Here is a 22,527-nt window from a genome sequence, read left to right as displayed (position 1 = left end):
TGTCCAGCCAGAAATTCTATGTTGTTTGTGCTCTGTCCATGTTGAAGGTGAAACTTGACCAGATAGTGTTTACCTGGCCTTTCAGGCCAGGCCCTGAGCTGAGTTGAAGAGTCTCAGTCTGTTCTTCAGACTTCTGTGCTTTCCTATAAAGTTAAGGTTTTTCTTGTTTTGAAAATTTATTTGTTTATTTTATGTTTATGAGTACACTGTAGCTGTCTTTAGACACATTGGAAGAGGGGATCGGATCCCATTACAGACACTTGGAAGTCACCATGTGGTTGCTGGGAACTGAACCCAGGACCTCTGGAAGATCAGTCAGTGCTCTTAACTGCTGACCCAATCTCTCCAGCCCTAAAGCTGTCTAGTTACTCAGCACTCTGTATAAAGGAACCTGCATGGTTGTTGCTTCAGTAAACCTTTGTTCATCAACACAGTTTCTGTATAATCAATACCCAGCTAAGATACATGGCCAGATATAAGCACTATAGTAAAAGTATAAAGTGCCCAGTTATACCATTGTAACACAGAAGGAAGAAAGTTTATCTGAGCCTGGAGGCTGGGTGTGGGTCACTTGCCTTTAATTCTTGTACTTAGGGAGGCTCTGGCACGACGATCCAGAGTTCAAGGACAGCCTGGGCTGCATAGTGAGAGAAATAAGCAAGCAGACAACCAGGTCTGATGAATCAGATGCTGCTTGAATTGAGGAATAAGGGAGAACGTAAAGGGTGAATTTGGGTAGGAAATAGGGATAGTGGGGTTGTTTCAGGCTGAGAGTGTCTTAGTGATTTAAGAGCACAGCCCTGATGTGGGTTGGCTCTCCATCTCAGGTGGCTGTGTTACTAGCTCTGGGCAAGTTATTGCACCCTTCTTCCAACTCACCGTCCTTGTTTGTACAACAGCTCATTGTATTCACTGCCGGCTTGTGTGAGGTTTAAAGGAAGCTATCTATGTACATAGAGGATAAAATAAAGCGAAACAAATATTAAGTTGTTTCTCTTGGAAGGAGCCTCAGGAGACTGAGAATCCAAAGACAGAGATGTGGGTTTATGGTTTTTATTTAAGAGGCTGCAGCGATCACACGAGCCCAATCAGGAGAGCCCTCTCCTCTTTCTTCCACTTTCCCCCCCTCCCCACTTCTGCTTCATTTTCCCCCCTTTCCTCCCTCTACCTCCCCCTCCTTTTCTCTCCCTCCTCTGTTTCTGACATAGAGTCTTTGTATTCCAGGCTGGCTTCAAATTCTCAGCCCTTCCCCACTTAGCCTCCTAGAGGCTTGGTTACCGGATCTGAACATCACATTTTTTTTTACATGTATTTACTGTGTGTTTATGTTTGGGTGTGCAGGGAGGTCAGAGGACAGTTTTCAGGAGGTTCTTTTTTCTCCTTCCAGCAGTGTCCTAAGGGTCCAGATGAACAATCTTACTGTCCCTTCAACACTATAATTACTTTTTTTTTTTTTTTTAGATTTTTAAATTTATTTATTTTGAGAAAGGGTCTTACTCTGTAGACCAGCCTGGCCTCAAATTCACAGAGATCCACCTGCCTCCACCTCCAGAGTCCTGGAGGGTAAAGGCAGAGGCTAGAAAGTCCTGTGCATCTGCAGATGTCCCTGTACAGAGAGGGTGAGTGTGTTACTAGATACTAGCTCTGTTGTCACCACTCACGGGGTTGGGTTGAACTGATAGTGTTGCTTACTAGGAGGAACCATTTGCTGTGCCCTTTGATCTGCTAATTTCAGTTAGGAATACTTATTTTAAATGCAATACAGAAATGTGCTAAACTTTTACTCCTGTGTGTATAAAATTTTTCATATTTTCCGTGTAAAATTGTAGCCAGCCAAGTGTCAGTGAGCAGTAGCCTTGACTCTGACTGTCATGCGCCTGCTGCAGGTTCCTTTACCCGCTGACCTATGTCCCTGGCCTCTCTTTACTTTATTTGAACTAACTCTGTAACCTTAGGATCTATTTGCCTCAGCCTTGTAAGCAGCTGGGTTTACAGGTTTACAGCTGGTCCCGAACTCTCAATCCTTTTTCTCAAGGCCTCCAGAGTCCTAGAACAGCTGTGAGCCACTATACCCTTGCTTAGTTCTAGTGTCTCAGTGTCTCAGTGCTAGACATTACACTAGGCCTTACACATAGAAATCATTCTCTTCCTGAGCCACACACCCCTCCCCAGCTTCCTACTCCTCCAGCTAAAAACTGGTATCGTCTGCTTTCCGTAGCTGTGATGGAACACTGACCAAAAGCAACTTGGGGAGGAAGAAGTTTATTTGACTTACAGGTTGAAGTCTGTCATTGAGGGAAGCCAAGGCAGGAAACTGAAGGCAGAAGCTGTGGAAGAAGGCTGCTCACTGGCTTGCTCCAGGCTTCCATTCAGCTACCTTTCTTCACAGTCCAGTCCATGTGCTCACAGTGGCCTGGACCCTACACCCCCCCCCCCTTTTTAAATCTTGCATAAATAATTTTTAAACAATTTATACAAAAATAGTTTTTCATAATGTAAGATGTAACAAAACCAACTAAACAAAATGTGTCAAGACAGCTGCAGATGGTGTGTGTGTCCCACTCTATGTTGACACCAGAAGCTTCAGCATTGCAAGGAACAAGGTACCCCAAACAAAAACTACTGATAAAACACTAAGCTTAGGCTTCTAAGAGGATTTCGCCAAAGCTCATCTTCCTTCCCAGTTGGAATGTCTTCTAAAGGCCACCTTAGAAACGGTCCAGAAAGCAGTGCAGCTGTGATACAGAAAGAGCAAAGGAAAACATCTGGCTCACTCATCCCCAAATGGCTGGTTGAATGGCTTCTCCCTTGGCAAGACTTGCAAAACAGAACTGTGTCCTGTAGTCTCCGAAGGGAAATATAGGCCCACTTGTTTTTGCAGTCTTTCCCCCTCCCTTGCTGTATGCCCTCCAACTCTCCATATTTACATTCTTGTCCTGGACTAACTTAGCTTTTTCAGGAGTTTCTTTTCCACTTGCCTAAATTGGACACGCACAGACATTTCAGCTATGAATTGCTCACAGCCTTCCTTGGTGACTTGCTTGCAGTACCTCAGGTCAATATGACAGATATTTCCACAGCGTTTGAAGAAGGACAGGCACTGGTCAGTGACCTTATTGCAGCCTGATAGGTTGATCTCTGTCAGAGAGTCTTGGGTGGTGCTGACTGCAGTGAGCAGGTTGATGGACTGATCAGTGATGTGGTTACAGAAACTGAGCTGGAGCTTGGAGAGCAGGGGCATATGGTGAATAATGAGCCACAGGGAGGCGTCTGTGATGTCCAGGCCAGCTAGGCGCAGTTCTACAATGTTCCGGAGCTTGCTCCGATTGTCCGTCTGACCTGGTCTGTTGTCTGTGGGTGGAGACAAGAGATCCCACATCTGGGCATCTTTTAGTCCTTCTACCCACTGGACATCCAGGGTCCGGAGCAATGGACAACTGGAGCTACAGAGGGCTGAGAGAGTGATCCATGAGCAGCCTGACAGTACCAAGTCTCGGAGCCTAGGCAACCGATTGATGAGCCAGCTCAGCTGCTTCTTGGAGATATTGGTCCAGCTGAGGTCAAGAGAGACAGGCTGACGCCGGATGATGCCACTTAGCATCAGGGGTGTAATGGACTTGGAGTGGTTCAGGTCGATTTGGGTCCACAACTGCTTACAGCAGCACCAGCGGTTCCAGGTCCTGCAGACCCGCATGCAGACACACAGGTCTTGGTGGCTGAGGTAGCTGAAGACTGACATCCACATATCTCTATGCATGACATGGACTCCTCCATCTTCCAGGGGCAGCGAGTCAGGTGGGGGGCTGATGGGTGGTGGCCGGACCACGTAACACTCCATCGGGATGCACTTGGGTGGGGATGCAGAGGGCCGGGCCGGGAGATAACAGAGGTGGGCTGCACAGGCCAGGTCCCAGTGAGTGCCGCAGCTCCTGAGGAGTGCTGTTGAGTCCTTTGCTGAAGCGGTGGGGGTGCTCGAAGTGGCTTAAGGGCCTCTTTGGTTCCTCGTTCTCACTCTCTGGCTCGGACTTGATGGACTTGATGGCCTGGTGGTTCTCGTGGGCCAAGGTCCTCTCTGTCTTTTGGGTCTCGTGGTTGAGCTCCTTGTTAGGAAGCTGCTGTTTCTGGTGCCTCTTCACCTTTTCCTTATCTTCTGGGCTCGACCCTCTTATATTAGCTAGCAATCGAGAAAGTGCTTCACAGGCATGCTCACAGGGCAGGCTCCTAGGGCAATTGCTCAGCTCAAGTTCTCCTTTCCCAGCTGTGGCACAATGACCACCACAGCTGTGCCTGGAGTCCCATCACTGTGAGACTGAGGCAGGCGCCTTGCAGATTTGTTCCAGCCTGAGCTCCAAACCAAATTATCTGAGGAGATAGCTCATTTGGTAAAGTGCTTGTCATGCAAGCATGAGAACCTGAGTTTGGGCCCAGGACCCACATTAAAAGGCATGATGGCAGGTTTGGTGGCAAGCACTTTAGTCCCAGCACGGGGAAGTGAAAACAGGATATCAAGGGTTTGATGGCCCAGCCTTCTCTAATTGGTGAGCTCCAGATTAGCGAGAGGCTCTGTCTCTAAAAACAAATAAGGTGGCTCCTGAGGAAGACAAACACACACATGCATGCGCATACACACAATTTATTTTCTTGTACTGGGGATTTAACCTGGGGTCTTGTTCATCTCTGGCAAGTTTTCTACCGACTTATGTATCTAATGACCTCCCCTCTCCACTTTGAGATGGAGTTTTAGATTACCTGGGTTGGCTGACATCTTTCCTCTCCTCTCGGCCTCATTTGTAGTTTTGGATTTTGCAGTTTGGACCGCTGCACCTCTGTATGATCTTAATTTTTTTTTTTTGTGTGTGTGTGTGTTTGAGACAGAGTTTCTATGCAGCCCAAGATGATCTTGAACTTGTTTGCTCTTCCTGTCTCTTCACTTCCAGCCCTTGTTTTATATAGCAGCAGGAATCAAGCCCAGGGCTTCATGGAAGACAGAGAAGCACCAGCTGAGCTACATCTCCAGCTCCTGAAAACTTTAAATGACAATGTGTTTTATGTGGAGAGATGAGTTCTTTTGTACACTGATGGGCATTGACAACACTCTTTATCCATGAATGCTTATCTTCTAATTCTAGGAGGCTTGCAAGAATTACCTGATGCTTGGGTGTGGAAGCCAGATAGCTGACTAAAAAAGCCATATTCTTGAGGAGTGTAGGTGTTGGGTAGAGTTTGGTTACTCTGTAAGCCTTGATGGTGAGATGGTGATGGAAGGCTTACTATTTATTTATTTATTTATTTATTTAGTTTTTTCAAGACAGGGTTTCTCTGTGTAGTCCTGGCTGTCCTGGAGCTCACTCTGTAGACCAGGCTGGCCTCGAACTCAGAAATCCACCTGCCTCTGCCTCCCAAGTGCTGGGATTAAAGGCGTGCGCCACCACTGCCCAGTGGAAGGCTTATTATGATCACTGTATTTAGGCATCTGTAATTCTGTGCAGGTTAAAAACTTGTCTTTGACTGATATTATTCCTGAACAGACATTTTTTGAGAGTAATGGCATTCCAGAATGCTCTGGTCACCAGCAGGGAAGGACAGAGAGGAGTAGAATTGGTTGAGTTGGTGTCATTGTTTGCTTTGTACTTCTGTGGTATTAGAGCCATACTGTATTTTAATGAAAACATTTCTGTTTAATCTGCAGGCTTACAGTGGGACTCCCTTAACAGAAGAAAAGGAGAAGATAGTCTGGGTCAGATTTGAGAATGCAGATCTGAATGGTATGACTAACTTTTCTGGGATGTGTGTATTAAATGCTCTTTTGGGGCTGACCTGATTTTCTAAAGGGAACCCAAATTCAGTCAGGCTATTTTGTTTATACTAAATAAATTCATCTTTGGTTGGGAATGGTAGCACATGCTTTAGTCTCAGGGCTCACAAGGCCGAGACAGGAGGATCCCTAGTTGGAGATGAGTCTGGGGCACATAGCAAGTCCTGTCTGGAAACCAAACATGCTATAGTGTATAACCATTGTGGTCTTTGATCATCAGTCTGTAGAGCATTTTTATCTTTGGAATAAACTAGATTCCTTGAAGTGTTCTGGATCCTCACACCCAGTACTTCTAACCACCATCCTATTTTCTTCTTTAAGGAAAGTTATTTTGTGTGGATGGGTGTTTTGCCTACATGTATGTCTGTGTACCATGGAGGCTAGAAGAGGCAGTATTTTCCCCTCTAAGTAGAGTGACAGATGTTGTCAGCCACCAAGTGGATGCTGGGAATAACAACTCAGTTCTCTGAAAGAGCAGTGCATCCTATTAGAACCCTGAATCATCTCTCTAGCCCTTCTATTTTCTTTGTGACTGACTGATGTAGGCATCTTATAGAAATGGTTTCATGTTCACTCGCAATGGAGAATATGTCAGAATGTCCATGTTTCTTTTTAAAGGTTGACTAATATCCCACTGTGTGCATGCCACCATCCATTTATTTTATTGTAAACTGGGGTTGTTCAGGATAACATTAGACTTCTGGCCCCAAATAAGCAAGTCTCTTTCCCCAGACTCCTTAGAAACCTGAGTTATGTGAGTAATGCCTTTTTAAAAAAAATGTTGGCCAGTGAACCAAGAGCAGTGTACGATCTGTGTAGTGGACTACCACTGAGCTATGCCCCAGTTTTCCTTTTGTTTCTTCATTTTTTTGAGGCAGGATCTCATTTGGTGCAGCCTGGTTTTGATCGTCTGATCCTCATGCCTTTACTTCCCAAGTGCTGAATTTGCTTGTTGGCTTGGGACTCAGGATGTAGTTCAGTATGGCCAGTAAGTCACAGAGTTTCACTTAACTTCTCTAGTACAGGGATTAAATATGTGTTCCAAGTGGACAAACTGTTTTTGAGACAGGTGTAGCCCAGGCTATCCTGAAACTGGAGAAAAGTAGTTGATGACCTTGAACTTTTGATTCTTCTGCCCCCATGGCCCCTTTTTGGGGTGCAAGGAATGAATGTTGGACTCTTGTGTGCTAGCCAAACATTTAACAACTGAAGAACATCCTTAGCCCTGGACTGGCTTTTCATTTTGAGGAAAGGACTCAATAAATTGTCTTTTGGCCATAACTTACATTGTAGTCCAGGCTGGCTTTTAACCTGCTTCAGTCATCCTTTCTCAGCCGCCCTTGAAGCTAGTAGTATAGGCTTGTCCCACAAGGCTTCCCCCAGCTTGTAATTATGTGAATAGCCATTGGTGTCTGTCTCAAGACTGCTTCTGTTTGGCTTATATCTAGAAGGGAAATTGCTGGAATCCATGTGGTAATTCCAATGTTAATTCTTGAAGGAACCACTATGTTATAGTGCCTGTCTAGTATAATAGGTTTCTTTTTCTTTCTTTCTTTCTTTTTTTTTTTTTACAGCCCCATTCTGAGAGGTATGTCTTTTTTTTTTTTTAAAGATAGATTTATTTATTTATTTATTTATTTATTTATTTATTTATTGTATCTGAGTGTACTGTAGTTGTCTTCAGACATACCAGAAGAGGGTGTCAGATCACATTGCAGATGGTTGTGAGCCACCATGTAGTTGGCTGGGAATTGAACTCAGGACCTCTGGAAGAGCAGTTAGTGCTCTTAACCACTGAGCCATCCCTCCAGCCCTGTAATAGGTTTCTAATAGCAGTGTGCAAGGGTATTTTATTGATGTTGGTGACTGAATCTCCAGGTCATTAAGCAAGAGAGGCACAGTCTGGTATTTAACTGCCCTGTACCCCCAGCTCCTCAGACCTCAGTACATTCTACATGTACTATTTTATTTATTTATTTTAAATGACTTATTTATTTTATGTGCGTTGTTGTTCTTGTATGTGTATATGAGGGTGTCAGATTCCCTGGAACTGGAGCTACAGACAGTTGTGAGCTCTCATATGGGTGCTGGGAATTGAACCAGGGTCCTTTGGAAGAGCAGCCAGTGCCAGTCCTCCAGCCCCTCATATGTACTGTTTTATAATGTAGCCATCTTACTGGGTTTGAGCTGTATGTAGTTTTGATTTGTTTCCATCATGAACAGTACAGAGTGCACACTGCTCACTTGTATGCAGTGCTCCTTCCCTTCCTTATGTGTGGCATTGCTCTCTAAGGTTTCAGCTACCTTAAGTCTGTTAAGGTCTGTGTGCTGTTCTGGGTAGTCTGATGGAATCTCGTGCCATCCTGCCCAAGCCTTTTCCTTTCTGCCTGAGATGTGAGCCACCCTTTGTCTCCATATCCATGCTGCTCATCACACAGCAGCTTCCTGCTGCACTGACCCCTGTGGAGCACTGTAGGGCTGGAGTTCAGATAACCCTTGGGCTCTGCAGAGGGAGGACGGTGCTGTGGTTCTTAGGACCACTGACCCTAAAAGGAGTTGTGATGTCTTTAGACCTTTTTAGTCTTTGTTCTGATCACTTGAACATTTTTGACTTTGTGAATGGAGAAATAAATCCAACTGAAACCTTTAATTGTATCTTTTATCAATATTAATAAAATGAAAACAAGACAAGTGCACTGTCTCCTCCCCGTGGGAGAAAGGAAAACAGCGTGCTGAGTTTTAAGAGTGAATCTACTTATGTGCACACGTGACAGCACACACGGTGACATTCAGTCCCAGGTTTGGTACTGAGCTTGTCTACATCAAGAGTGTCTGACGGATGTCGTTAGAGAAATGTCTGCAGGTCCTGTGGGATGGACAGAATTGTCCTCCTTTTCAGTTTTTAAAAAGATTTTATTTATATTTTATATGTATGAGTGTTTGCCTGAATCTCTGTCCCTGCAGCACTTATGTGCAAGGCCAAGTGGCCAGAAGAGGGCATTGGGTCCCCTGGGTCTAGAGTCACAAAAGGTTGTGAGCTGCCATGTGGGTGCTGCCATGTGGGAAGCGATCTCAAGTCCTCTAGAAGAGCAGTTATCCTAACAGCTGAGTCGGCTTTTTCTCTTGCCCTGCCCTGCTTTTTATTTTCAATTAAAAACAATTGTTACTAAGAGGCCATAACTGACAACCTGAATTTTCTCCCTGGGACCCACATGGTAGGATTGAATTGTCAGTGTTTTCTCTGACTTCCACACACCACGCCCTCCCCCAACAACTAAATGCATGGAGTTAGGAAAAGCAGTGCTGGCTCCAGGCCAGTGTCGAATTATAAACATTTTCTGCCTTATTTTTTCTGTGTACCTTTTTCAGTCCTGGGCTTTGGACTCAGAACTTCAGCAAAGGTAGGCAGGCCCTCTGCTACAGCGTTACAGCCCTGATCCGAGTCTTTGGAAGGATACTGTAGTTCATTTTCTCTCTGCTATGATGGGCTTCTGTATTCTTTCCTAGTATTTTGTCTTGTTTTCATTTTATTAATATTGATAAGAGATATAATTAAAGGTTTCAGTTGGATTTATTTCTCCATTCATAAAGTAGAAAATGTTCAAATGATCAGAACAGAGACTAAAAAGGTCTGAAGACATCACAAGCTACACAATTCCTTTCAGAGTTGTATGTGACTTCCACCATGTTGGTCAAACCCAGCAAGTGCCCCTCTCCTACCTAGCCACCTCACTGTCTCCTCCCCGCAGTGGGAACAGATTAAAAATAACATACTTTGACCTGGAAACTGAATATAGACCCCAAGGTGGCTTTGAATTTCTTAGCTACCAGTTCACTACATCCTTAGACCTCAGAATGGTGGGACTCCAGGATTGACTTACGAGTCCTAGCTTGCATTTTTTTGTTTAGTAAGTAGTCACTTCCAGGGAAGAATTTGGCCATTATCTCCTTCAACTTGTCTTTTAGTGTGATTGTTAGTAGTTAGGACATTCACTGTTAGCCAACACAATGGACAGTGGTTGGTATTAATCATCAACTTGATGGAATGGAGACGCACCCCTACCCCCATAAATGGGCCTCTGGGCGTGCCACTGAGGATTCTTTTGATTAGTTAATTTTTCAGGTCATTCCTTCCTCCCTAAGGGCTCCAGGAGAAGGGAATGAGCAGCTGGACACATTCTTCCCTCTCTGCTTCCTGCCAAGATCAGTTGTAAGCAGCTGCTTGATCTTCCTCCTGCCTTGATCCACTATACCTTGAACTGGGAACTAAAGCCCTTTCTCCTGTTGTCATATAATTTATCAGACCAACAGGAAAGTAACATGAGACAAAGGATGTTTTCCAGCTACACAGCAAGTTTCAGGCCAGCCTGAGTTAGACTTGACTCTGTCTCAAAAGAACAAGAAAACAGCCGGGCAGTGGTGGAGAGGCAGAGGCAGGTGGATTTCTGAGTTCCAGGCCAGCCTGGTCTACAGAGTGAGTTCCAGGACAGCCAGGGCTACACAGAGAAACCCTGTCTCAAAAAACCAAACCAACCAACCAACCAAACAAAAAAACCACCAAAAAAAAAAAAAAAAAAAAAAATCCAAAGCCAAAAACAAAAAAAGAACAAGAAAACAAGCAGAAAATTGTGTTTTTTAAAAAAGTACAGTGTTAACCCTTAGTGTACACCTTTAATCTCAGCAGCAGAAGCAGAAGGATCTCTGAGTTCAAGGCCAGCTTGATTTACATAGGGACCTCCAGGACACCCTGGGCTATACAGAGAAACACCCCTTCCCTCCCCTGTTGAGGCCCACATTCTGCCTCAACACTTTGCCTCAACACTTTTGGGGCTAAGTGCTCTGGTCAAGAGAGAGTGTGGCTCTTGGGGCAAGAGACTCGAAGAATGGAGACAAGACAGGGTGTGATTCAGTCTCTTCTATTTTCTCAAGTCTCCCCCAAAGATCATGCAGCCAAATAACCCTACCCCCACCCATTCCTTAAAGTAAGAAAAGACAGAAGAGATCCATGAGGAGAGTCCCTGGGTCAGGGAGAAATCCAAGCGAGTAGAATTGATCTGGACGATAGCAATCCGCAATCGTCGCATGGTCTCATCAAAATCAGCCGTCCAATTCTGCAATAGCTGCTGAGATAAGGTTCTTGAAAGGTTAGCTACCCGAGTAAAATTTTCATATTGAATGGAGGTATTTATATACACAAGCAGGAGAACACAGGTGAAAACACTTTACCACATGCACCATACAGCTGAGGTCACTAAACAGCAAAACAAGCTATGTGGGATAAACAATATATTTATCAGAGTGTGCTTCAGCTGTTATAGGCTTTTGACAACCAAGTCTTTCATCAGGGTATATGGTTCCAGATGGCTGCAAAGTTGATCTAGCCGCTTTCTACTAAAGTTGGCTCCCAACACTCCCCCCAACTGAAAACCAAAACCAAAACACAGTGTGGCTACTAGAATGTTTAGAAGTCTTTCATTACTATTGTCTTTTGCCTGGCTTCTTTGCCTAGTGTCTGTGTGAGTCTTCTGTACAGTGTAATCTGTAGTAATTCATTATTTTTCTTTGATGGAATTCCATTTTATCTATGTACCATGGTCTGACTATTATTCCTTTGTCGAACATTGGTATTGTTTCCATCTTTTGGCTGTTTACAAATAATACTACTATGAATCAATTTATGCACCTTACCCCAAAGCTAGCATGTGAAATTTGGGTGTCTTTCTCACAGCCAATAAGGAAAAAGCAGGCTGGGGATAAAATTGAGCATTAACACACTTGCCTAGCACATGTGAGGGTTCAATCTTCAGTCCTGCAAAACCCAAAACAAAAGAGAAGTCACTGTGTAGTTTGTCTACTATGTAGACAATTTATGTAGACAACTATGTAGACAGCTATGTAGAATTTACTATGTAGCCCCAGGATGGATTAGAATTTACTGTGTAGTCCAGATTGTCTTTGGTGATCTTCCTGCTTCAGCCTCCTACCTGTTTGACTTCCAGGCCAGAGACACCATTTTAGCCTCTGACTTTTTTTTTTTTTTTTTTTTTAATTGACAGGGTTTCTCTGTGTAGCCCTGGCTGTCCTGGAACTCAGGAACTCACTCTGAAGACCAGGCTGGCCTCGAACTCAGAAATCTGCCTGCCTCTGCCTCCCAAGTGCTGGGATTAAAGGCGTGCGCCACCACTGCCTGGCTTGCCTCTGACCTTTTTAGAAAATTAAAAAACAATTGTTCTGTGTAGGTCTGTCCATGTATGTGCATTGCCTCCAGACTTGAGAGGCTTTGATGCTCTGCGGGTGCAGTTACAGGCTGACTGACATGGGTGCTGGGAACCCAACTCTGCAAGAGCAGCATGTGCTCTTAATCACTGAGTCGTTGTCGTCCCTCAAGTGCCATGCTCTATTGTCCTAACCCAGTCTAAACATTATTAGGGCTAAAAAGTAGTTTTCTTGGTTCATACTGTCTTTTTTATTTTGCTTCTTATCCTAATGCAGATACATCACGGAATCTAGAATTTCATGAACTGCATAGCACTGGAAATGAGCCTCCTCTGTTGGTTATGATCGGCTACAGTGACGGAATGCAGGTCTGGGGCATCCCTGTGAGTATACATACAGAAGTACCTGACTGCCCAGCATATTCTCTGCAGATGTGTTTATACATTACTACTGCTGCTGCTGCTGCTGCTGCTGCTGCTGCTGCTTCTCCTCCTCCTCCTCCTCCTCCTCCTCCTCCTCCTCCTCCTTCTTCTTCTTTGTCTCTGTCTCCTTCTCCTTCTTTTTCTCATTATTATTATGATGATGTTTTTCGAGACAGGGTTTCTCTTTGTCAACCTGGCTATCCTGGAACTCCCTATGTAGACCAGGCTGGCCTCAAACTCACAAAGATCCTCTGCCTCCTCAGTGCTGGGGTTAGTAATCTTTACACATTATTAAGGCCTCATGAAGAGTTAGGTAGAATGAGAGGCAAGTGGCAAGCAGGTCCTCCAAAGGATGACATAGCAGGAGTTGTGAGATTCATAGTATACACAGGTGTCAGTTTTATTCAAGGTAATCCTGTTAAATGAGGTGTTTCTCTATTTTCTAATTTACAGAGGAGTAAACTGAGACTTGGGAGAAAAGTTTTTTTTTCTTTGAGACAGGATTTCTGTTTGTAGCCTTGGCTGTCCTGGGCTCTGTAAGCCAGGGTACATTCAAACTCTCAGAGATTCACTTGCCTTTGCCTTCTGAGTGCTGGAATTAAAGGCATATGCCACCACATCTGGGAAAAGTTTTTGTAATTAGCAAATGTTAACAATATATCAATTATTTTGTGTGTGTTAAAGAATTTACAGGGACCAACAAGATGGCTCAGCAGGTAAAGCAGTTTGTTGTTAAACCTCACAACTTGAGTGCAGTCCCCTGCCCTAATCCCTACAGAAGAGAACTCCTGCGAATTTTCCTCTGACAATTTCACAATGTGACATGCACATGCTAGGACAAATGCACCCTTGCCCACAAAGATACACAAATAAAAATAATATAGATAGTTTAAAAGACAGAGCCCCACATAGTGTTCTATGCCTTTAATCCCAGGCAGAGTCAGGAGGATCTCTTTTGGTTCAAGGCCAGCCTGGTCTATATAGTTTCTGGACAGCTATGGCTACACAGAGAAACCCTGTTTCAAAAGAAAAATAAATAAATAAATAAAGAAATACATTCCCTGCCTCCAAGTAGAAACCTGATTCCTGGAGGTAGGAGGAGCATAGGTCAGTGGCAGAAGGCAGCAGTCTCACTCTGGTACCACTGAATTTACCAGGTGAATTTTAAATAAAATATTTAGGAGATGGATAGACGGCTCATCAGTTAAGAGCACTGGCTGCTCTTTCAGGGGACCTGGGTTCTATTCCTAGTACCCACATGGCAGCTCACAACCACCTGTAACTCTAGTTCCAGGGAACCTGACATTCTTTTCTGGCCTCTGAGGGTACCAGGCATACATCTGGTGTACAGACAAGCATGCATGCAAGCAAATATTTGTATATGCAAAGTAATGATCTTAAAACTTAAAGGACTTTCATTTATTTTGTGGTGTATCCTTTTATTATTTTTTAAAAATATTTATTTTATGTATGTGAGCACACTGTTGCTGCCTTCAGACACACCAGAAGAGGGCATTGGATCTCATTATAGGTGGTTGTGAGCCACTATGTGGTTGCTGGGAATTGAACTCAGGACCTCTGGAAGCACAGTCAGTGTGCTCTTAACCACTGAGCCATCTCTCCAGCCCTGTGGGGTATTCTTGCAATTCGATTTTATGCACATGCATGAAAACGCTCTCTCTGTCACTGTTTCTGTGAGTTTCGCTGTCTCTTCTTTATGTTGCTATTCATGAGCTCTTTTATTTTACCACCTATTATTCTGATTTTTAAAAGTTAAGTGTTTTTTAATAGTACAAATACCATAAATGTCCATAATTTTGATATTAAAGTATTGTATTAAGTGTCTAGATGTTACAGGTTTGTAATCCCAGTTACTTACTAGTCTGAGGCAGGTGGATGGTAAGCAACTTAGTGAGATGCTGACTCAAAAAACAAAACGATGTTGTAATGAACTTGAAGATACACGTGTGTGTGTTTGCCTTTCTGTCCACCTATTTATCTATGGTTTTGGTATTTGAGACTACCTTTGCGATGTTGATTGTCTTGGCAATCTCTCTGCAGCTCAGCTGGCTCAGGCTTGTGGGTGCTCTTTCTGTCTTTACTTAGAATTCTGGGATCTCTAATGTGGGCCACTCAGCCTGGCTCCAAACTATATCTTATGCCTGCATATTTTTGTAGAGTCATCCCCTCTTATCTTTGAAATAGGATTTTACTGTGTACTTTAGGTTGGCTTTGAACTCATAGCAGTCCTGCTCAGCCACCTCAGTGCTTTGGTTAATGCTGTGCAAACACATTGTCCTGCTTTGCTTGGGTAAATTCTATATGTGGAGTTGCTGCCTCAAAAATTCTGAGTGCATTTATAGTTTAGACTTTGTTATTTTGTTTCACTTTTGTGTATGGGTGCCTGCCATGTGTGGGTCGCTGTTCTAGGAGGCCAGAAGATGGTATTGGAGCCATTGGAGCTGGAGTTCCGGGTGCGGTACTTGAACCTGGGTTCTGGAGGAATAGCCAAGTAGCAAGTGCTCTTAACCTCTGAGCTGTCCCTCCCTCCAGCCCTGCCAGTAGGATATGTTTATATTTTTGTTGTTGCTTTTTATGCTGCTGAGGACTGTACTTGGATGCGTGGCAGGCAGCAACTCTACCACTGAACTCTACGTCTCCAGTCCTTCAGCTCCTTTTCTTGTCATATATATGGAGATTCCTGAGGTTAGTGATAGTTGCCTCTCTAATGTAGGTGGGAAAATGACACATAAAGTAAGACAGGAAATGGTTCAGTACTAAGTTTGGTCCTCAACCTCCAAGGGCTTTTTGTCACCAACAGGTGGTGTTTAGAAAAGTGCTGGGATCAAAGGCATTCAGCACCAGGCCTGGCGTTTTTATTTTGTCTTTGTTATTGTTCCCTTAGGTAACATGATATTTTATGAAAACATTCATTAGCCATATCTTCCTTGAGATTTAATGGAAGCGGGAATGCTCTAGAGCAGCCGTTCTTAACCTGTGTGTTACGACCCTTTCACAGGGGTCAAAAATAATTCATTGCTTGGGGGTCCAACCACAGTACCACGTGAGGAACTATATAAAAGGGTCTTAGCATTAGGAAGGCTGAGAACTGCTGCTCTAGAGAACAGAATTTGGCCTAAATGACATTATGGTAACAAACACATTATACTCATATTTCTTTAACATTTAGATCTGAAAAATTTGTTTATGGGCTAGCAAGATGGCTCCTCAGGAAAAAGTGCTTGCTGCCTCGCCCCTCACAGTGAAGGAGAGAACCACTTCCCATAACTTGTCCTGTGACCTCACATAATTGCCCAACACAATAAATAAGTGTAATAACAATTTCAAAAGTTGTTCCACACACTGTTTATGCGTCATTCTGGTTGTAGGAGTATCATGTTGAAGAGTTTGTGGGGACAGGAGAATGCAGGAGAATACTTGCCAGGAACAAGTAGTTTTCTCTTTTGCTCCCCAGTGATGTGGACAAATCCTAGGGCTGTTTTCATGTTGGGCAAGTATTCTTGGTGTACCAGCAGCTCCATTCTTGTCTTTAGGTCATGCATTCAAGGCCTTGCCTTGTTTTTGATTCTATCAAGAGGAAACACACAGGTAGATTAGTGTGACTTCCATATTAATGAGGAAGTGACTCCGGTCTGCTCCACATGCTGTTTGTTTACAGGCAGGACAAAGTGGGTGCTTTGACATGATGGTCCAGCCTGCTTAGTGGTGTTGACTGGATGGAGCACATTCTTTTGATGGAACTCAGTTGGCTCTGACGCCCACTTGTTTTGGTTATAATTATAGGTGTTACTCTGAACAGTTTCAAAGGTAGTTTGTATCATCTCTGAATATCTTGAAAGTATTTAATCCTCCACTTCCCCAATTGTATTTGGGGAGGCCAGAGTGTCTTCTCTTGGTGGACTTGCCCCTGACCAGTTGCATGCTGGTGAGAAAGAAGTGAGCTCACTTTGGTTGTGCAGAGTTTTTAAGGTCATTGTTGGACATTCCCAGGTAACATATTCGGTGAGGTCAGCTACTCCCATTTGAGTGGGAAGGTCCCTCTGCTTATGAGTGGGGCATTATATTTTTAATCTGATTTAGCCTGATCTCAGATTCACAGCCCAATCCAACAGCTGTACATCATTACTTCCCAAGTAGGATAGCAGAAAATAGGGCATGACAGAAAAGTCATTCTTACTTTCATTTGTAAACCAACCAACCTACCTTCCTTTCTTCTTTCCTTTCCTTTCTTCTTTCTTCTTTCTTTCTTTCTTTCTTTCTTTCTTTCTTTCTTTCTTTCTTTCTTTCTTCTTTCTTTCTTTCTGACAGTACTGGAGGTTGATGAGGCAGGTCTCTACTGCTGATCTAGCACTGCCTCTGAAGGGCTGGGCTAGACTTGCACACAGTCCCTTCAGTTTCTACAAAGTCTCAGCATGGAGCCAGAGCTCACTGTTTAACAGTCTACACAGTGAGGAGCTTATGTTGGTCAGAAAGTGGCTTTCACAGATCTTAGCTGATGTCAGCTGATGCTTTTCTTTTTTTTTTAATTGGATATTTTATTTACATTTCAGATGTTATCCCCTTATCCCATTTCCCCCCCACCCAGGAACCCCCTATCCCATCTCTCCTCCTGCTTGTATGAGGATGTGCTCCCACCCTCCCGCCCACTCCCACCCCCACCCCCCCTTCGAATTTCCCCACACTCAGCGTCCAGCCTTCATGGGACCAAGGATCTCCTCTCCCACCTATGCCCGACAAGGACATCCTCCTCTACATGTACAGATGGAGTCATGGGCCCCTCCCCATGTGCTCCCAGGCTGGTGGTTTAGACCCTGGGGAGCTCTGGTTGGTTGGTATTGTTGCTCTCCCCATGGGACCACAAACCCTTTCAGCTCCTTTAGTCTTCTCTCTAACTCCTGTATTGGGAACCCCATGATCAGTCTAATGGTTAGCTGTGAGCATCTGCCTCTGAATATGTCAGACTCTGGCAGACCTCTAAGGAGACAGCTATATCAGGCTCTTATCAGCATGCACTTCCTACCATCCACACCAGCGTCTACCTTTGGTAACTGCACATGGGATGGATACACAGGTAGAATGGTCTTCAGACGGCCCTTCCTTCAGTTTCTGTCCCACACTTTGTCTCCGTATTTGCTCCCTTGAGTATTTTGTTATTCCTTCTAAGAAGGACCGAAGCACCCACACTTTGGTCTTCCTTCTTCATGAGCTTCATGTGGTCTGTGAGTTGTATCTTGGGTATTACCAGCTCCTGGGATGCTTTTCAAACCACATCCAGACTGTGGGTCACTGTGCCTACCGTTTGCATACCACTACCATTGGTTGATTTTAGTCAATTATTTTATGACTGTCAAGGCCTCATGGATGTAGAGACCCATTCACTGAAGTGTATCCCTGGCCTCTTTTTGCTGGTTTTATATCATTCTCCTAAGTGTGAGTCTCTGGCGTGAGAGACTGTGCAGAGCTGAGGACTGCTTGGTGGTAGAGGACAACATGGCAAACGGAGGGTCTGCATCTGAGTCTCAGTTGACCCGACCATCACCAAACATCAGGTTAAACTTCATTTTTTTAGAATTTATTTTATGTATATGGGTGTTTTGGCTGCATGTATGATTGTGCACCATACCTGATGAAATGACTGGGCACAGTGGCCCATACTTGTAATCTGCTACTCATCTGAGGTTGAGGCAGGAAGATCAGGAAGGGGTTCATTACCTTGCCACATTACTAGTTTGAGTACTGCCTGAGATCTTTTGAAAACAAAACCAACGCAGAAAAAGGACATTATGCAGAAAAAAAATTTATGTTTTGTCTCCATTATTGCAGAGCTAGGAGAAAGACTTTAATAAACAGAAATTGACACATAATGTATTATATAAAGAAATAGGATTTTGTCAGTTAAGCTGTACATGGTGGCTCAGTCATGTATTTCCAGATGTTTCAGGAGGCTGGGGCAGGAGGATCATGAGATTAAGGTTAGCTTTGGGAAAATGAGGGGGCCCTGTATCTACATTAAATTTATGAAAAGGCCGGGGACATAGACCCATTGTTTAGCACTTGCCTAGTGCCCCTTGAAAGTTATAGTGAGCTGAGATATGACAAGAGATGATGGGTCAGGCGACTTTTGCAGTAATTTTAGCACTTGGGAGATACAGATGTAGTATCAGGATTTAAAGTCATCCCTGGCTACTTCTTGAGTTCTGTGAACCAGCTTATTTAGAAAGCCATATACCCAAAACCTCAGGTTTGGTGGGTTATACATGTGATCTAGCACTCCAGAGGAAGCAGGAGGATCAAGAGTTCAAGGTCCTGGAGCTATAAAAGGCCCCATCTCCAGAAACAGCCTTTTCTTTATAAGAAAACATTGATTTAGATTTCTAATTTTGTTATTTTAATTTCAGTAATATTGAGATAAATATCTCTATGGTTTTGTAATTTTGGGAGATCAATACAACTAAGGCCCTTGTTAGTTTGCCAAATTGCATTCTTGTAAAGCCATGCCATTTATATGTCCTACTCATTCATTACTCATTTACTTAGCAAAGATTTATTGATTGTCTATTATATGCCAGACTGCATTGAGAAGGTGCAGGGAAAACAAGATGAGCAAAACAAAGTTCACTGTGTTTTTGGAATTTCTATTCTTGGTACCTGGGAAATGGGGAAGAGAGTTAGCAAATGTGTGTTCTGTGTAGATGCTGACCAGACCAGAGTGATACTAGGAGTGCACAGGCACTCAGAGTCTCAGGTGAGCAGGGGAGTCTACAGGAGGGTCATTCAAAGGCAGTGCAAACCACTGGGAGTACACTTCACATTAGAACCCATGAGACAGGAGGCAGGAGGCTAGTGAGTTCCAGGCTAGCCTGTGCTGTACAGAGCAAAACCCTGATTTGGGAGAGTGTGCTATACTCAAGTGGTAGAGTGGGTTAGGGCTTTGATACCGTTACATGGACTTCAAAAATTTACATATAAGATGTAAGTTGAAACATGCACATCCAACATCTGGATTAGGCCACTAAAATTTTATTATACTGGGGCCAGAGAAGTGGCTCTGCATAAAAGTGCTTACTATTCTTTTAGAAAAACCCATTTGGTTCTCACCATCCACATATTTGTTCACAACTGCTTATAATTCCAATTCTAAGGGGGTTGGAATCTTGCATACATATGGTGCATGTAAAAGCACACAGGTACATATATACATATATTCAAATAAAAATTACTGTGTGTTCTGTACCTTATATTTTATTTGCTTATTTATGTGTGTCTGTACGTGTGTGTGCATATAGAGCATGCCTAGTACCCTCTGTGGAGGTCAGAGGATAGTTTGTAGGAGGTAGTCTCTCTTACTATGTGGGTCCCAGAGATGAAACTCAAGTCATCAGGCTTGGTGGCCAAGTACCTTCACCAGCTGAACCATTTGCCAGTGTTTCTAGCTTATATTATTAATTTTTGTGTGTGTATGATTGTTTTGTCTATAGGTGTGTCTGTGAGTGAGGTGTGTGCCCGGGGCTGGAGAAGAGGGTCTCAGGTCCCCTGGGACTGGAGTCACAGGTGGTTACGAGCTGCTGTGCTGGTGCTGGAATTCCCGGAAGCCAGTTTTTGTAACCACTGAGTCACATGTCCATCACTAGCTTATTATCTAGTGTATCTTGTGTATCTTACTCAGTGTCTTATGTATCTTACTTAGTATCTTATGTATCTTACTTAGTATCTTGTGTATCTTACTCAGTGTCTTTCAAAGGAAATGCAGACATCAGCTTGAATTCTTAGAATTGCTATGTGTATTTTCCAGTATTTAATATTTAGCTTAAGTTTCTTAAGTAAAATTTACATATAAATATATGAACACCCCCCCTTTTCTTTTAAAAGACAGTGTTTTAGTGTTTCCTTAGACTTAACAGGCTAACTTCTAACTTACGATTCCTTTGCTTGAACCCTCCACATGTTGGGATTACAGGAATACACATTTCTTCTGGCTCTTTCCACAACTCAAGTACAAGTTTTTCTGAGTTATGACAGGTTCTTGAACCTAGGAATCCCACATCTCTGTCAAGATGAAGAATAAGCTGGGTGAGGATGCTCAGGTGTAATCCAGCACTTGGGAGGCAGAGGCAGAAAAATCCTGGGAAATTTGAGCCTTTTCTGGGCTACCTAAGGAGATCCTGTCTCAAGGAAGAAAGATGTTATTCCCTGTCCCCAATGAACTTAGGCTCCACTCTGTCCACTCATCCTTCCTGTACTCATGTATACCCCACTGTAGATTACTTTTGCCTGTTGTAGAGTTTCTTACACCTCTAGTTATTATTTTTTCTATGGCATTTTCTCTATGTGGTGTTTCTGAGCATCAATCATGTTGTTTCTTTTAATTCTATTAAAGTTTCTCTGATTACTAAAAAGAAAAAAAACTTGTATGTTGGGGATTGACCCTAGACCCACATTCCAGGTACTCTACCACATAGCATCCCTCATCCCCCAGTCCACCTCCTCGGAGCCCTACCCCACACCCCACAGAGCCATACCCATAGCCCACTCCTCCCGCCCACACCTTTACTGGTTTTCAGTTTCTGGTTGTTATGAATATATGAAGTCTTGAGGAATCCTAGACTTATGCATATGCATCCATCTCTCTTAGAAAACTACCTGTGTGGGTTTGCTGAGTCATGTGCTTGGAGTGTGGATAATTTAAGTAACTTGTGAAGACTTTTCCACGGTTACTACCATTTGACATTTCTCATAACAGTGTATGAATTGTTCTACATCCTTGCCAATGTTTGATGTCATCTATCTTCAAAATTTTCTGAGTATTCTGATAGATGGTAACTTGAGAATTTAATTAGACTTACTGTTTACCTGATGAATGATAATATTGAGCACTTTTTGTGTGTTTTTCCTCACGTGTATTTTAGTAATGTTCTGCACAAAATTTTCCCATCAAGAAATGTGTTTTTCAGGGGATAGTCATGGCTCAGTGGTTAAGAGAACTGGCTGCAATTCCAGAGTACCCGGGTTCAGTTCCTAGCACCCACATGGTGGCTCACACGTGTCTGTAATTCCTGTTCCAATGCTTCTGACACCCTCATACAGACATACGTGCAGGCAAAATACTAGTGAACATAAAATAAATTATTAAAAAGAAAAAATGTGTTTTTCCTTTACTACTGACCTAAGGGTCCCAATCCACTCTGGGCCTTAGAGAACATTGCAGGATTTTGAACAGAGGAAGACACTGCTAATTCTAAAAGTGAGAAAGCTGTGGACAGAGCACATTTCAGTGGCAGGAGAGTGAGTCTGATGTGCATGTGTGGACTACAGTCTGGTGAGTGACTTGTTGGTATTGGTCACAACAAAGTTAAGTGCAGAAAACAGTACCTGCTCTCTCTGGAAACTTGTGACTGTTTGCTGCTGCGTGGCATCTGCCTATATTTGTAGTTTTTAGAGGTGTCTGTGCTAGGTAGGAGAGGAAGCAGTCACACATTTGTGCTGTTATAGAAAGGGTGTGAAGAGCACAGTGAATATGTTGTAGGCATCTTTTAATACTTATAGTGGTATTTATTGTTACTGTTTGTGTACTTGGTCCCTTTAAGATTTTGTTACTTTTTTCTTTTTAAAATTTATATATATATATATATATATATATCATATGAGTGCTGTATCTGCATGCCAGAAGAGCACATCATATCATATTTTAGATGATTGTGAGCCACCATGTGGTTGCTGGGAATTTAACTCAGGGCCTCTAGAAGAGCAGGCAGTGGTTTTAACCACTGAGCCATCTCTCCAGATCCCTTGATTCTTTATCTTATTGGAAACTTATTGGTAGTCAGGATTGCATGTAGCTCAGTCTGGTTTTGTTTCTGTGGATGGCCTTGAACTTCTGCCCTAGTACTGAGATTGCAGGCCTGACCACTATGCAGTGTTGGGAATGCCACTAGGGCTTTGTGCATGCTAGGCCAGCATTCTACCAACTGAACTATACTCCAGTTCCTATTTGTGTTCTTGGATTTGAACTGAGGACCTGGTAGATGCCTTGTATCTTGTGTATCATGGAGGGAC

The 22,527-nt window shown here is 43.4% G+C and overlaps 1 protein-coding gene and 1 pseudogene across 13 annotated transcripts in view; one reads left to right on the top strand and one right to left on the bottom strand.

Annotated features, from left to right (window-relative positions):
• The window catches only part of Bcas3 (BCAS3 microtubule associated cell migration factor), a 460,608-nt gene that overhangs the window by 8,817 nt on the left and 429,264 nt on the right, over positions 1 to 22,527 (top strand). For all 13 annotated transcript variants that reach the window (XM_034505325.2, XM_034505328.2, XM_076936103.1 and 10 more), the window contains 2 exons: positions 5,690 to 5,765; positions 12,308 to 12,414. In XM_034505325.2, coding sequence (XP_034361216.1) covers positions 5,690 to 5,765; positions 12,308 to 12,414 — 183 coding nt within the window. The remainder of the gene's footprint in view (positions 1 to 5,689; positions 5,766 to 12,307; positions 12,415 to 22,527) is intronic.
• LOC117711788 (lysine-specific demethylase 2B pseudogene) lies at positions 2,571 to 4,765 on the bottom strand (annotated as a pseudogene).

This window comes from Arvicanthis niloticus, chromosome 6 (assembly GCF_011762505.2).
Source record: "Arvicanthis niloticus isolate mArvNil1 chromosome 6, mArvNil1.pat.X, whole genome shotgun sequence".
In the NCBI taxonomy this organism is placed as follows: Eukaryota; Metazoa; Chordata; class Mammalia; order Rodentia; family Muridae; genus Arvicanthis; species Arvicanthis niloticus.
Note: the sequence above shows the minus strand (reverse complement) of the source record. Positions and strands in the feature narration are given on the sequence as shown.